We start from the raw sequence: 14,854 nt of genomic DNA, 5'->3' as shown, positions 1-14,854 counted from the left end.
GAGCCCCAGTGCCCAGGGCCAAAGCACAAGAGCTTCAGCCCTGTTTGGCAGGTCAGTCTTTTGCCCTAGGCAGTGGGGCTCAGGTTACAGCCCCTGCTCCCCAGGGTAAGCCCTGGGGGTTTGACCCCCTGGACCAGGGCAGTAGTTGGACAACAGGGATTACAGTGCAATGAAGTTTAAAAACCCTTGCCCTAGAGCATCACCTAAAGCCAGTCATGGAGTCAGTAGGAACTCCCTCATGGCATCTGTTTCACTTAGAGGGCACAGTGGCTGGGGGATGTGTGTTCTCTCTACTGCAAGAGCCCTGTAATGGTTACAGGTGCCAGATGGACAGTTCAGGTGGAGGGAAATCCCCCTGCCATTTGCCTCTGGGAGCCTGAAGGCAGCAATCTCTGCTTTCTTCACCTTCACATGATCTCTCCCCATGCAGCCCCGTGGGTGTGTCCATAATGTGGTTGGTGCATCAACCACACCATTTCCTTCCCCACAGAAGGGAAGGCATCTCCCTTGCCCATTAATACGTCACAGACCAGAATCAAGTCATTGGGGTTTATTTACATTAGACAGAAGGTAAAAAGGCCTGTGACTGCTCAGGCACTGGAATGGCTGCATCTTCTGTATACGAGTATCCCCAGCGTAATAAAGGCCAGTGCAATGGCAGCTGCCACTGAGATCAGACCAGCTGTAGAAGAGAATCCTACAAGAGGAAGGACACATGGTTAAAACTGCAGCTAGTTGCTTCTCCAGCAACCTCTCCTCTCCAAAAATCTACCAGGGACTCGCTGGGTACATGAGTCAAGGCCACAGTTAATAAAATGGGGGATTTTTTCTTTGAGCTGTATTGTAGGGCTGTGTTTTTTGAAGTCTTTTATCGCCATACATATTGGAGTTTGTCTACTAGAAGTGGCTGGAGCAGGAGATCAGCACCTCTTTATAAATCCCACTGGATAATAGGTTGCAGGTCTCAGGTCACACAACTGGTGTCCCAGCAGATAAGCCCAGGCTACAGTGGCCGACAGTCCTATGTTTGACTGACTCTGGTTGGACCCTCTCAACAAGGAGCCCTTCTTGAGTCTTGTTGACTCATTATTAACACTCCCTCCTTGGACTAAGGGATCCTTACAACTGACTTTGTAAAACTCATTTCTTCCATCTTTTAGTGCATCTTTTCCCAGCAAACCTAATGTAGATTAGTAGTGACAATAGAGGCACCATGAGACTTGTTCATTAGAACTAGTTACCCTCTGATGCTGCCTTCTCTGCTTCCATTTGAGCAACTGAGAGATCCCTTGATCCTTGATCAGTATCCAAGATGATCATGGGTCCTACCACAACATCAGCCTCAGCTTCCCTCACCAAGGGCTCACCTGTATTGGGAGAGAAGCACTACTAGAAAACCAATCCATCCCATTTTGGGTGGAAGATCCCCCAGGAACAGTCTGCTGGAGTAAGCCAGACATCTTCCCAGGTGAAGTGGGCACAGAACCTACCATGCCTGGAGGCCACATCTCTCTGGAAGCGCCTCCCTGACCATCTGTCCAGAGGGCTGCCTCTCCCAGACTGTCCTCCAAGGAATGCGCAGTTCCCAGTCTCACAGCACCTGCAGATGTCTCGGATGCCTTCCACTGGAGACCAGCTGGAACAGAACAGGAACAGTCATCTACAGTGAAGAGTTCTGTTCTAGGCTGCCTGTCACTCCCCTGATGGGGTTCTAGGCTACTCACATGTTGCCTGCTTTGTTGAAGGAACAAGCCTTGTTCAAGGGATCTGGGGCTTGCTCAGCTGCAGTGACTTTCAGATGACAGGTGATGTAGATCTGGAAGGGAAGTGGGAAGAGGGGTTAGGACCATCCCAGGGGACACTAACAGCTGCTTAGCCTGGGGAAATCGACTTGGAGCAGAAATGTGGGCTCTCACCAAGTTCCTGGCATCTCCTGCGAACCTGAACACATCCACCATGAACTGCAGCGTGTCCTGCCTGGGCCTGGGGGATATGAAGGCTGAGGTGGTGTCATCTGATCTCCCATCCACCAGGCACCTACACACAAGAACTCTGGTTAGTAAGATCCCCACAGACTTGAGGTAGATTCTAGACTAGAAAGGGCTCCCAGCTCTTACCCATTGAAGTCAATGACAGCATAATGGGGAGAGGAGTCCCTGTCTGGGCTCAGGGTGGCCACACAGCTGTCCACAAAGAGCCTCAGAGCCACATGGTTCCCAGTGTGGACATCAGCTTGGATATGCATGACCTCCCCCAGCTGGAATCCATTGGAGGGTCTCTCAGCACTCCAGTCATCTGCAAGGCAAGTTCACAGTGAGCAGGACAGACATGCAGGCAGGGCTGGGCTCCCCTGAAGGCTCCTCCCACCTACCATTCATCAGGTGCAGGGAGAAATCCAGCCTCTCTTCAGCAGACAGGGTGGAGCTGAAGGGAACCCATGTTGGCTTGATGGCTTTACTGCTCACATTGTCCTTCCTGGGAGGAGGAGCAAACCTCAGTCACTGAGCCAGATTCCAGAAGGGGAGGGAGGGGATCTGAGCATCTCAGACTCTCACCTGGGGTAGTGACACTCAATGGGAATCACAGCTGGACTGGTTCTCAGGATCACTGGGTTGCTGGCAGGGGTGGGGTTATAGTTCAGGTTTGTGCTGTAAACCAGGGAGTCTGGGGTCATCTGGGAAGGAGCAGACATGGAAGGGTTAACACTAGTACACAGAGCATTTGTAAAGTCATTCAGATGGGCCCAAGAACAAGCCTCAGCCAGATGGAAAACTTGAGCTCAAGTTTTCCAACCAGTGCCCAGTCAACTGGCAACTGCCTTTGGAAGGACTGGACACTAGAAGCAGGGGATTTCAGAGCTCAGTCTGCTAGAGCAACCATCGGAAGATGAGCACCACAGTAGTGCCATTTTACACAACTCTGCTCACTGTTTTCCTCTGTGCAGGTTGTGAAGGAATCTCAGACAGTAAAACCCCCAGGGTTAATCTGTTAGCTGCTTTGAAGTGAATTTTGAGCAGGGATTAAGGAAGCCAGTAGTCTGTCCCTTTCCCTCCTACAGACTATGCAGAGCTCAGGCTAACACCAATCAGTTTATTCAGTTGCAGGCTCTGGTCTGTGGAGTCTGCAGACAGACTTTGGACGGGGGGGGGGGGGGGGGTCTAGAAGTAAAGTCTGTCTGAGCCACAAGAGCACCCTCTTCAGGCTCCACTTGTGAGCCTGCTCCAGGAGCTGAGCAAGGCAGAATTCTTTGCCTGGCGCATGAGACTGGAAGCTAAGAAGAAGCACCCAGGAAAAACCAGGGAGCTTATCAATAACATGGACAAAATCCCACCCACTGTTCTCTCCTGCTGCCCCATTTTTACCCCATCAGACAAGGCAGGGGCAGTGATGCTAGGGATCAGTAGGGGCTCCTGGCTTGCATAAATCCTTACCTGCAAGGTGCTGCCACATTCATGGAGCCGAGCTGCAAAGATCACTGTGTTCTCTGCATCATTAAGGGACACGTACCGGCAGGCAGCTGGGCCAAGGCTCAGGTCAGCAGCTTTGATCAGTCTCCCCATCCCAAACAGATCCCTGTGCACAGTGATCACCATCTGAGCCTCCTCACACTGCACTGCGACAGGCTGCAGCAGGGACACAGCCCTGAGCTGGGAAGCATCAACCCGAGCCCAGGGGGAGGGCTGTGCAAGAGAGAGAACATGGGCTTGTCTTTGAGGGGGCTCAGCCCTGGGGGTGGGTCTCCAGATGGCAGAGTCAATCCTAGAGAAATCCCAGGGATTGTAACAGGTCACCCCACTGACCACCCAGCACAGAAGAGCAAAGCCCAAGTTCTTTCTGTGCCCCATCCTGCCTGCTTGCAGCAAATCCAGTATAGAGGGAAACTGTTGCTCTGGGGCTTTATACTGTGACCCAGAGCCAGGTGACAGCTGTCCCAGGTAATTAACACCCTCCCCTAATCTGCAGGTAACCGGGGCCCAATCATACCCAGTGCCCACGCCCTGAACCAGGGAAATAGGAGGGCCAATGGGAATCAGCTCCACCTGTTGGTCAGTACATCAGCTGCAGTTTGGGAAATTCCTGCTCTGTTTCGTTCAATGGAAGGCTAAGGGTGGGCTCCACCACAAAGGGACCCAGGCCCCTCAATCCCCAATTTAGGTCTGTAAATCCTGGGTTTGGCTCCACTGTGATCCACAAATCACACAGCGGCAAAGAGTCCTGAGGCACCTTATAGACTAACAGAGGTATTGGAGCATAAGCTTTCATGGGTGAATACCCACTTCATCGGATGCTACCCCTCTGATACAAACCATACAGCGAACTCTGTAGGTGCCCAAATTCACTCAGCAGCACTGAAGTTTTTACAGTATAAAGTTCCCTGGTGCCCGTGTCTCAGCCTCTGGGCACGTGCCCAGCTGCCTCCCTCTGGGAGTCCGGGCACCTGTCTCCCACCTAAGCCCAGAGCCATCCATGAGCCAGGGGAAGTTAGGCATTTAGTTGCCTACCTCATATGCGGAGCTCAATTCACTAGCTGTGCTGCTTGCCCATGTTGACCCCATTCACAATTGCACTGAAGCAGGACGTGGTGTCCTCCTCAGATGTTTTAGCCCAGCGGTTAGAGCATTCACCTGGAATATGGGAGACCCAGGTTTCATTCCCCCTCTCTGCTGAGGGGAGAGAAAGGACGTGAACAGGGGTCTCCCATCTCTCAGAAGAATGCTTGAACCACTGAGCTAGGGGACATTCTGATGTTGGGCTTCCTCCTACTTTCCCATTCAAGCTGTTCTGTTGTGGATAAATGATGAAAGAGGGACCAGTCTCCAGTGCTTCCACCTCCCACCGGACTACAGCCGCATTCCTGGTCACATGCTCTCTCAGTCTGGCCCACCAAGTGTTCCACTGTGGATAAGTGTGAAAGTAAAATCTGTTCAAGGGGAAATTTGTGTCCTCTCTAATATTCGCATAACTCGTCAGATGAGTTCCAGAACTGGTGTTCTCCTTCCAGGGTTGGGGTGGAGTTTGCTGGGTTGAATTGTTTTCCCCAACGTGTACCCACATCTGCCCCCGTATCTCCCCTCCCCAGAATGGTTTGTTTCTCAAAGCGAAGAGAGGGCCTGTCCTGGAGGGAGGATCCATGTGAAACCGAGATTCCTGGGATAGGGACTGTGACACTTCTCAGGGCAGCCAGGGCTGTGCAGCAACCTAGTTGCCACCAGCCTCCAGTATGAAGGAGCCTTGCCTGTGCCAGCTGGGTGTTAGCTCCCCAATGCAACCAGCCCATCAGCGCCTCAAGCATTCTTCTCTGGGATAGCCCAGCCCTGTGTTTTGCCTGGCAGGTTGACAATCAATGCGCCCCAGGCTTCAAGTCCCTTCAATGTGGGATCCACCCTGATCACTGGAGATCCACAGAAATCCCAGACCTTCTGTTGCTAAAGGACAGGGCGTCCCCCTTTACTAGTTTGGCGTTAGCTCACCGCTCTTGTATCACACACTACGCTTCAGCCGAATTCTAAAGCAAAAGGAGATTTATTTAAGACAGAATAGTCACATAAAAATGGTGTGAGAGCTGGAAACAAACGGCTAGCTGTGAAACAAAATCATAACTTGCGTTCTGGAGCCTCCACTTAACTAACAAGTTATCCTCCAGTCTCGAAAAGTGTCTCTCACCCAAGTTCTCTCCAGCATTTTCAGCTAAGCCTGGCTGAGACTCCTTTTTCATGACACCAACTCGCTGTCAGTTTACTTCCTAGGCACCTGATGTCGGGGTGTCTTTTTGCTCCTCAAATACACCAGAATGCACCTTTGATGTTTACCTCTAGCTAGGGTTCCCCCTCCAATGTTGACTTCATCCTGTTAGTTTCTTTCTGAAGTCTCTGCCAGCTCCTCATTTGCTGACTGGAGGAGTTTGTCTCAAGATGCACACCTTTGAGAGGCCTGCTTCATCTACAAGGCCTACAGATTGTAATTTTCAGTGCTCCTTGCATGCTTCCCATGCCTACATCTCACAAAGGTTATGATGACCTGTGTGACCCGGGGTTTCATTCGAGACCTTACATGACATTCTTTTGGTGAACCCAGGGGGTCCCTGTCCCCCGGTGTCTCCCAGTACCCTCTGTCAGTTGGTTCTTGGGACAGAGGTACCCCTGTGGGAATCTAGTGGCCTGCACCAGGGGCAAGCTCCAAAAGCTAGTCCATATGAAGTTATTCAACTTTATCTCTGGTTTGATGGAGCAACGAATGGGACTGCTGAGAGCCTGCATGGAATGACAGTGTGCCCAGAGGGAGACAGACACTTGTTCTCAACACCATACCTGTGGGGAGCCCATGGGATGGCATGCAACTGAGCTAATGTACTCAATGCTTTTTTTGCCTCTGTTTTCACTAACAAGGTCAGCTCCCAGACTGCTGCGCTGGGCATCACAAAATGGGGAAGAGATGGCCAGCCCTCTGTGGAGATAGAGGTAGTTAGGGACTATTTAGAAAAGTTGGACGTGCACAAGTCCATGGGGCCGGACGAGTTGCATCCGAGAGTGCTGAAGGAATTGGCGGCTGTGATTGTAGAGCCATTGGCCATTATCTTTGAAAACTCGTGGCGAACCGGGGGAAGTCCCGGATGACTGTTTTGGTGTGGTTTGTGTTTCCCAGATTAACAGGATTTAGGTGGGAAGGCTATGACAGATTCAGAGGTGGCAGTGGAGTGACCCATGTAGCAGATGACACAATGAAGATGACTGGATGTGGAAGCTGTGGTATGTACATGATCCTGGAGGGGGCACCTGGTAAGAGTTTTGTCTGCATGAAATGCCGTCTGATAGAGCTGATGGAGGAAAAGATCAGAGGTTTGGAGATGCAGGTGGAAAGTCTGGTAGAGTTTAGGAAGGGGTTTGAGCAGATTATGGAGCAAAGACATGAGGTATCTGAAGGGAAAAGCTCAGACTTGCAGATGGAAGCAGGACTAGGGAATTTTGAGGGGAGACTGGGTGAGGAAAGTGGTCAGTGGAAGCATGTGACTAAAAGAACTAGGCAGAGGAAAAGACGGGCTAGTGAAGGAGAAATAGACCTTCAGAATAGGTTTGCAGAGTTGGAAAATGAAGAAGGGGCTCAGCAGGTAGTCACTGAAGGTGACAGGGCAAGGAAGAAGAGAAGAGCGGTTAGTCCTATAGGAAAAGGGGAAGAGTTAATGGAGATTACACCAAATATGAGCCCCAGGAGGATACAGGATGGGTTAAAAAGGATTACAAGGGAGAATGGGAATGGAAAAAACTTGCAGCCAGAGGGAACAGGGGATAGACTGGAGAATAGCACCGTCACTAGGAAAAGGCAGGTCTATGTGATTGGGGACTCTTTATTGAGAAGAATAGATAGGCCTGTAACCAGAGCTGATCCAGAAAATAGGAGGGTGTGCTGTCTTCCAGGTGCTAAGATACGGGATGTAGACCTGAGGTTAAAAAGGATTCTAAAGGGAGCGGGAAAGAATCCCCTAATTATCCTTCATGTGGGAACAAATGATACGGCTAGATTCTCACTGGAAAGTATTAAGGGAGACTATGTTAGGCTGGGGAGGACGCTTAAGGAAATTGAGGCTCAGGTGATCTTTAGTGGGATTTTGCCTGTTCCTAGAGAAGGGCAACAAAGGTGTGACAAGATTATGACTATCAATAGATGGCTTAGGCAGTGGTGCTATAAGGAGGGCTTTGGGATGTATGGCCATTGGGAGGCATTCATGGATAGAGGACAGTTCTCTCGGGATGGACTTCATCTGAGTAGGGAAGGAAATAGACTTCTAGGATGGAGGCTGGCACAACTGATTAAGAGAGCTTTAAACTAGGAATTTGGGGGAGATGGTTGGGAGATGTCCAGGTAATCTCCACGCCAGAATTTAGCATAGAGTGGAAAGAAAATGAAGTAAGAGTGGATACAGCTGTAGGTAGGAGGAAGGGCAGTGTAGATACAAGTCTAATAGGTTATACTGGTAGTAAAATAACCGTGCCTAATAGGGTACAGAATGTGAGTGAGGCCAAACAGCAAAAATTAAGATGTTTGTACACTAATGCAAGGAGCCTAGGTAACAAAATGGAGGAACTAGAGTTACTGGTGCAGGAAGTGAAACCAGATATTATAGGTATAACAGAGACCTGGTGGAATAGTCGTCATGACTGGGCTACAGGTATTGAAGGGTATGTGCTGTTTAGGAAAGACCGAAATAAAGGTAAAGGTGGTGGAGTAGCACTGTATATCAATGATGAGATAGAATGTAAAGAAATAAGAAGCGATGAAATGGATATGACTGAGTCTGTCTGGGCAATAATTAAATTGGGGAAGAAAACTATTAGAGCCTCCCCTGGGATAGTGCTTGGGGTGTGCTATAGACCGCCGGGATCTAATTTGGATATGGATAGAGCCCTTTTTAATGTTTTTAATAAAGTAAATACTAATGGAAACTGTGTGATCATGGGAGACTTTAACTTCCCAGATATAGACTGGAGGATGAGTGCTAGTAATAATAATAGGGCTCAGATTTTCCTAGATGCGATAGCTGATGGATTCCTTCAACAAGTAGTTGCTGAACCGACTAGAGGGGATGCCATTTTAGATCTGGTCTTGGCGAGTAATGAGGATCTCATAGAGGAAATGGTTGTAGGGGATAATCTTGGCTCAAGTGATCATGAGCTAATTCAGTTCAAACTGAATGGAAGGATTAACAAAAATAAATCTGCAACTAGGGTTTTTGATTTCAAAAGGGCTGACTTTCAAAAATTAAGGAAATTAGTTAGGGAAGTGGATTGGACTGAAGAATTTATGGGTTTAAAGGTAGAGGAGGCCTGGGATTATTTTAAATTAAAGCTGCAGAAGCTATCGGAAGCCTGCATCCCAAGAAAGGGGAAAAAATTCATAGGCAGGAGTTGTAGACCAAGCTGGATGAGCAAGCATCTTAGAGAGGTAATTAAGAAAAAGCAGAAAGCATATAGGGAGTGGAAGAAGGGAGGGATCAGTAAGGAAAGCTACCTTATTGAGGTCAGAATATGTAGGGATAAAGTGAGACAGGCTAAAAGTCAAGTAGAGTTGGACCTTGCAAAGGGAATTAAAACCAATAGTAAAAGGTTCTATAGTCATATAAATAGGAAAAAAACAAAGAAAGAAGAAGTGGGACCGCTAAAAACTGAGGATGGAGTGGAGGTCAAGGATAATCTAGGCATGGCCCAATATCTAAACAAATACTTTGCCTCAGTCTTTAATAAGACTAAAGAGGATCTTAGGGATAATGGTAGCATGATAAATGGGAATGAGGATATGGAGGTAGACATCACCATATCTGAGGTAGAAGCGAAACTCAAACAGCTTAATGGGGCTAAATCGGGGGGCCCAGATAATCTTCATCCAAGAATATTAAAAGAATTGGCACAAGAAATTGCAAGCCCATTAGCAAGAATTTTTAATGAATCTGTAAATTCAGGGGTTGTACCATATGATTGGAGAATTGCTAACATAGTTCCTATTTTTAAGAAAGGGAAAAAAAGTGATCCAAGTAATTATAGGCCTGTTAGTTTGACATCTGTAGTATGCAAGGTCTTGGAAAAAATTTTGAAGGAGAAGGTAGTTAAGGACATTGAAGTCAATGGTAAATGGGACAAAATACAACATGGTTTTACAAAAGGTAGATCGTGCCAAACCAACCTGATTTCCTTCTTTGAGAGAGTAACAGATTTTTTAGATAAAGGAAACGCAGTGGATCTAATTTATTTAGATTTTAGTAAGGCGTTTGATACTGTGCCACATGGGGAATTATTAGTTAAATTGGATAAGATGGGCATCAATAGGAAAATTGAAAGGTGGATAGGGAATTGGTTAAAGGGGAGACTACAACGGGTCCTACTGAAAGGTGAACTGTCAAGTTGGAGGGAGGTTACCAGTGGAGTTCCTCAAGGATCAGTTTTGGGACCAATCTTATTTAATCTTTTTATTACTGACCTGGGCACAAAAAGTGGGAGTGTGCTAATAAAGTTTGCAGATGATACAAAGCTGGGAGGTATTGCTAATTTAGAGAAGGACAGGGATACCCTACAGGAGGATCTGGATGACCTTGTAAACTGGAGTAATAGGAATAGGATGAAATTTAATAGTGAGAAGTGTAAGGTCATGCATTTAGGGATTAATAACAAGAATTTTAGTTATAAGCTAGGGACGCATCAACTAGAAGTAACGGAGGAGGAAAAGGACCTTGGAGTATTGGTTGATCATAGGTTGACTATGAGCTGCCAATGTGATATGGCTGTGAAAAAAGCTAATGTCGTCTTGGGATGCATCAGGAGAGGTATTTCCAGTAGGGATAAGGAGGTTTTAGTACCGTTATATAAGGCACTGGTGAGACCTCACCTGGAATACTGTGTGCAGTTCTGGTCTCCCATGTTTAAGAAGGATGAATTCAAACTGGAACAGGTACAGAGAAGGGCTACTAGGATGATCCGAGGAATGGAAAACTTGTCTTATGAAAGGAGACTCAGGGAGCTTGGCTTGTTTAGCCTAACTAAAAGAAGGTTGAGGGGAGATATGATTGCTCTCTATAAATATATCAGAGGGATAAATACCAGAGAGGGAGAGGAATTATTTAAACTCAATACCAATGTGGACACAAGAACAAATGGATATAAACTGGCCACTAGGAAATTTAGATTAGAAATTAGACGAAGGTTTCTAACCATCAGAGGAGTGAAGTTTTGGAATAGCCTTCCGAGGGAAGTAGTGGGGGCAAAAGATCTATCTTGCTTTAAGATTAAACTCGATAAGTTTATGGAGGAGATGGTATGATGGGATAACATGGTTTTGGTAATTAAATATTCATGGTAAATAGGCCCAATGGCCTGTGATGGGTTTTTAGATGGGGTAAGATCCAAGTTACCTGGGAAAGAATTTTCTGTAGTATCTGGCTGATGAATCTTGCCCATATGCTCAGGGTTTAGCTGATCGCCATATTTGGGGTCGGGAAGGAATTTTCCTCCAGGGCAGATTGGAAGGCCCTGGAGGTTTTTCGCCTTCCTCTGTAGCATGGGGCACGGGTCACTTGCTGGAGGATTCTCTGCTCCTTGAGGTCTTCAAACTACAATTTGAGGACTTCAATAGCACAGATATAGGTGTGAGGTCTTTTTTAGGAGTGGTGGGTGAAATTCTGTGGCCTGCATTGTGCAGGAGGTCAGACTAGATGATCATAATGGTCCCTTCTGACCTAAATATCTATGAATCTATGAATCTATGACTGGAAAAAGGCTAATGTAGTGCCAATCTTTAAAAAAGGGAAGAAGGAGGATCCTGGGAACTACAGGCCAGTCAGCCTCACCTCAGTCCCTGGAAAAATCATGGAGCAGGTCCTCAAAGAATCAATCCTGAAGCACTTGCATGAGAGGAAAGTGATCAGGAACAGCCAGCATGGATTCACCAAGGGAAGGTCATGCCTGACTAATCTAATCGCCTTTTATGATGAGATTACTGGTTCTGTGGATGAAGGGAAAGCAGTGGATGTATTGTTTCTTGACTTTAGCAAAGCTTTTGACACGGTCTCCCACAGTATTCTTGTCAGCAAGTTAAGGAAGTATGGGCTGGATGAATGCACTATAAGGTGGGTAGAAAGCTGGCTAGATTGTCGGGCTCAACGGGTAGTGATCAATGGCTCCATGTCTAGTTGGCAGCCGGTATCAAGTGGAGTGCCCCAAGGGTCGGTCCTGGGGCCGGTTTTGTTCAATATCTTCATAAATGATCTGGAGGATGGTGTGGATTGCACTCTCAGTAAATTTGTGGATGATACTAAACTGGGAGGAGTGGTAGATACGCTGGAGGGGAGGGATAGGATACAGAAGGACCTAGACAAATTGGAAGATTGGGCCAAAAGAAATCTGATGAGGTTCAATAAGGATAAGTGCAGGGTCCTGCACTTAGGATGGAAGAACCCAATGCACAGCTACAGACTAGGGACCGAATGGCTAGGCAGCAGTTCTGCAGAAAAGGACCTAGGGGTGACAGTGGACGAGAAGCTGGATATGAGTCAGCAGTGTGCCCTTGTTGCCAAGAAGGCCAATGGCATTTTGGGATGTATAAGTAGGGGCATAGCGAGCAGATCGAGGGACGTGATCGTTCCCCTCTATTCGACATTGGTGAGGCCTCATCTGGAGTACTGTGTCCAGTTTTGGGCCCCACACTACAAGAAGGATGTGGATAAATTGGAGAGAGTCCAGCGAAGGGCAACAAAAATGATTAGGGGTCTGGAACACATGACTTATGAGGAGAGGCTGAGGGAGCTGGGATTGTTTAGCCTGCAGAAGAGAAGAATGAGGGGGGATTTGATAGCTGCTTTCAACTACCTGAAAGGGGGTTCCAAAGAGGATGGCTCTAGACTGTTCTCAATGGTAGCAGATGACAGAACGAGGAGTAATGGTCTCAAGTTGCAGTGGGGGAGGTTTAGATTGGATATTAGGAAAAACTTTTTCACTAAGAGGGTGGTGAAACACTGTAATGCGTTACCTAGGGAGGTGGTAGAATCTCCTTCCTTAGAGGTTTTTAAGGTCAGGCTTGACAAAGCCCTGGCTGGGATGATTTAACTGGGAATTGGTCCTGCTTCGAGCAGGGGGTTTGGACTAGATGACCTTCTGGGGTCCCTTCCAACCCTGATATTCTATGATTCTATGGTCCATTCCACTGACAGCTCTTAATACGTATTTGTTCCTGCAGCACTAATAACTGATTAAGGCTTCATTGCCCTATACTAGGGCAAGGCAGCTCTCATGCTCCGGCATCTTAGAGCTAAGCTAACTGAGAGGTTACATCATGTTCCCCCTGGGTAAGCTAGAGATAAAACCCAGGTCTCTCCAGATGACCCCAGTCACAGCCGTGCATGAATGAATGAATGCATGGAGTGAATGTGGTCGGTTACCTTCCCTGTGCTAAGCACGAGACCACAGTCTCCTCCCACAGCTGGGTCGAGAACCCAGGAATCCTGATTCTCTGCCAAGCAGCTGTGAAGCCCACCGACAGAAAGGTTAGGTCAAGGGGCAGAGGACTGTGTCCAAACCAGGTGAGTCCCAGGGGTGTAATTTTGGCACCACATGATGGAATTGCTCTTTTCCCAGTTTAGTGAAAGTTGCAGCAAAATTTCTATTTAAAAATCAGATTTTGCATCCCCTCTTCAAGGCACCCGAGAAAGCCAGAAAACTGGCAGGTCAGGGCCTGACAGCTCTACCAGCTGCAGTACCTCCAGGCATTGAATCCACACCCCTCATGCAGCACCAACTCCTCTTAGTTTGGGAGCTGGCCACTAATTTTGGCTTAGCAGCACTGAACCTTAGAGTCTCCTCTGTGAAATGAGGACAGGAATGATTCCTGCTGTTTGTCTAGATACAGCCAACAATATTCGGGAGGGAGAGAAACAAGCTGAGTGCAGGGAAAGGAGGGGGATTTGAAGGATGTCAGGGTCTTGGAGCTTCCCAACTAGAAGACCCATATTTTAGAGGAAGGGCTGGAGTTGTGCCAGAGGCAGGGGGAAATGTATCTACGGCTTGAGGGCTGGATCTCAGCTAGTCAGAGGGGTCCCTTCAAGAACAGAGGGACTTTGGGAATATGGGCTGAAAAGCATTGAGAGACATGGTCTGATGGTTGAGACACCACCTTGGCATGCAAGAGACCAAGGTTAAATTCCACATTGTGCCAAAGCCTTCCTGGGCAACCTCACTTAATAACCCTGTCTTTTCCCCCCTTGTATGAAAGGTGGTCAGCATTCCCCTACCTCCCAGGGCATTGGGGGAGTCATTGGACACTGTAGATGAGGCGCTCTGACCTTAGACAGTCCCTGTCAGGACCTTACTCGCTCAGAGTCCCTTCCACTTGCAGGTGCACAGCAAGCCTCCAAGGGCCCCTGCTCAGAGAGCTGCATGTGTTGGAGGAAAGAGGCTGCTCCTGCCCCACTGCAGCATCACACGGGAGAGGGTGAATAACCACTCCGGCAGAGAGCTTGTTCTGGGAACATACACGCTGCTGCTCCCTTTACTCTCCTCTGGCCTGCTGAGGAGGTTTATTTGTGCAACCCTGGTCTTGGATCTGCTCTCCACACAGCTAAAGGGCAGATGTTGAAGAAGTGACATCCTGTCCTAGAGCAGGGTTGGCTGTGTTGTCTCTACCACGGTAGAGACCTAGATAGAGCCCTTTACACTTGGGTTTGAGTAGAGGCTGCATGATCATTGTTGTACAGGCCTCACTCCACTGCAGGTAAGGGCACAGAAACTGGAAAGTTTTTTTTAAGACACTTTCTGCCTAGGCCTGGTGGCAAGAGAACAGGGCTAGCCTGCAGAACTAACTAGCCTGAGCCTAAAGAGTTCACCCCAGCCATGATTTCAGTCCATGGTGAGACCAGTTTGTCTAAAGTGCCCCGATCCTTCTCTCTAAGGTGAGTAGTTACCCTAGAGCAGCAGTTCTTAAACTGCAGGTTAGGATCCCAAAGTGGGTCACCACCCCATTTTAATGGGTTTGCCAAGGCTGTGTTAGACTGGCTCAAACTAAAGTTGCCAACTGAGCCCCAGTGCCCAGGGCCAAAGCACAAGGGCTTCAGCCCTGTTTGGCAGATCTCAGTCTTTTGCCCTAGGCAGTGGGGCTCAGGTTACAGCCCCTGCTCCCCAGGGTAAGCCCTGGGGGTTTTTACCCCTGGACCAGGGCAGTAGTTGGACAATGGGGATTACAGTGCAATGAAGTTTAAAAACCCTTGCCCTAGAGCATAACCTAAAGCCAGTCATGGAGTCAGTAGGAACTCCCTCATGGCATCTGTTTCACTTAGAGGGCACAGTGGCTGGGGGATGTGTGTTCTCTCTACTGCAAGAGCCCT

The 14,854-nt window shown here is 48.1% G+C and overlaps 1 protein-coding gene across 1 annotated transcript; it reads right to left on the bottom strand.

The window, feature by feature from the left end:
• Positions 1-551: 551 nt before the first annotated feature.
• LOC140917930 (zona pellucida sperm-binding protein 3) lies at positions 552-3,845 on the bottom strand. Its single transcript, XM_073361460.2, has 9 exons — positions 3,432-3,845; positions 2,556-2,674; positions 2,372-2,475; positions 2,118-2,295; positions 1,917-2,037; positions 1,725-1,816; positions 1,491-1,636; positions 1,242-1,367; positions 552-697 (listed from the first exon to the last, which is right to left on the bottom strand). The coding sequence occupies exons 1-9, from the start codon at positions 3,843-3,845 to the stop codon at positions 591-593; spliced, it is 1,407 nt and encodes a 468-aa protein (XP_073217561.1). The 3' UTR covers positions 552-590.
• Positions 3,846-14,854: the final 11,009 nt, after the last annotated feature.

The sequence above is a fragment of the Lepidochelys kempii genome, chromosome 10, assembly GCF_965140285.1.
Source record: "Lepidochelys kempii isolate rLepKem1 chromosome 10, rLepKem1.hap1, whole genome shotgun sequence".
Lineage (NCBI taxonomy): Eukaryota > Metazoa > Chordata > Testudines > Cheloniidae > Lepidochelys > Lepidochelys kempii.
This window is presented reverse-complemented; position numbering and strand designations above follow the sequence as displayed.

Bases quoted from the DNA above. Each gene is read 5' to 3' on its own strand.
- LOC140917930 (XM_073361460.2), bottom strand. From the start codon at position 3,845: ATGGGGCACAGAAAGAACTTGGGCTTTGCTCTTCTGTGCTGGGTGGTC. The intron at 2,476-2,555 runs GTGAGAGTCTGA...TCCTCCTCCCAG, and splicing joins ATTGAGTGTCACTACCCCAG to GAAGGACAATGTGAGCAGTA. The intron at 698-1,241 runs GTAACTAGTTCT...TTCCTCTTGTAG, and splicing joins AGAGAAGGCAGCATCAGAGG to GATTCTCTTCTACAGCTGGT.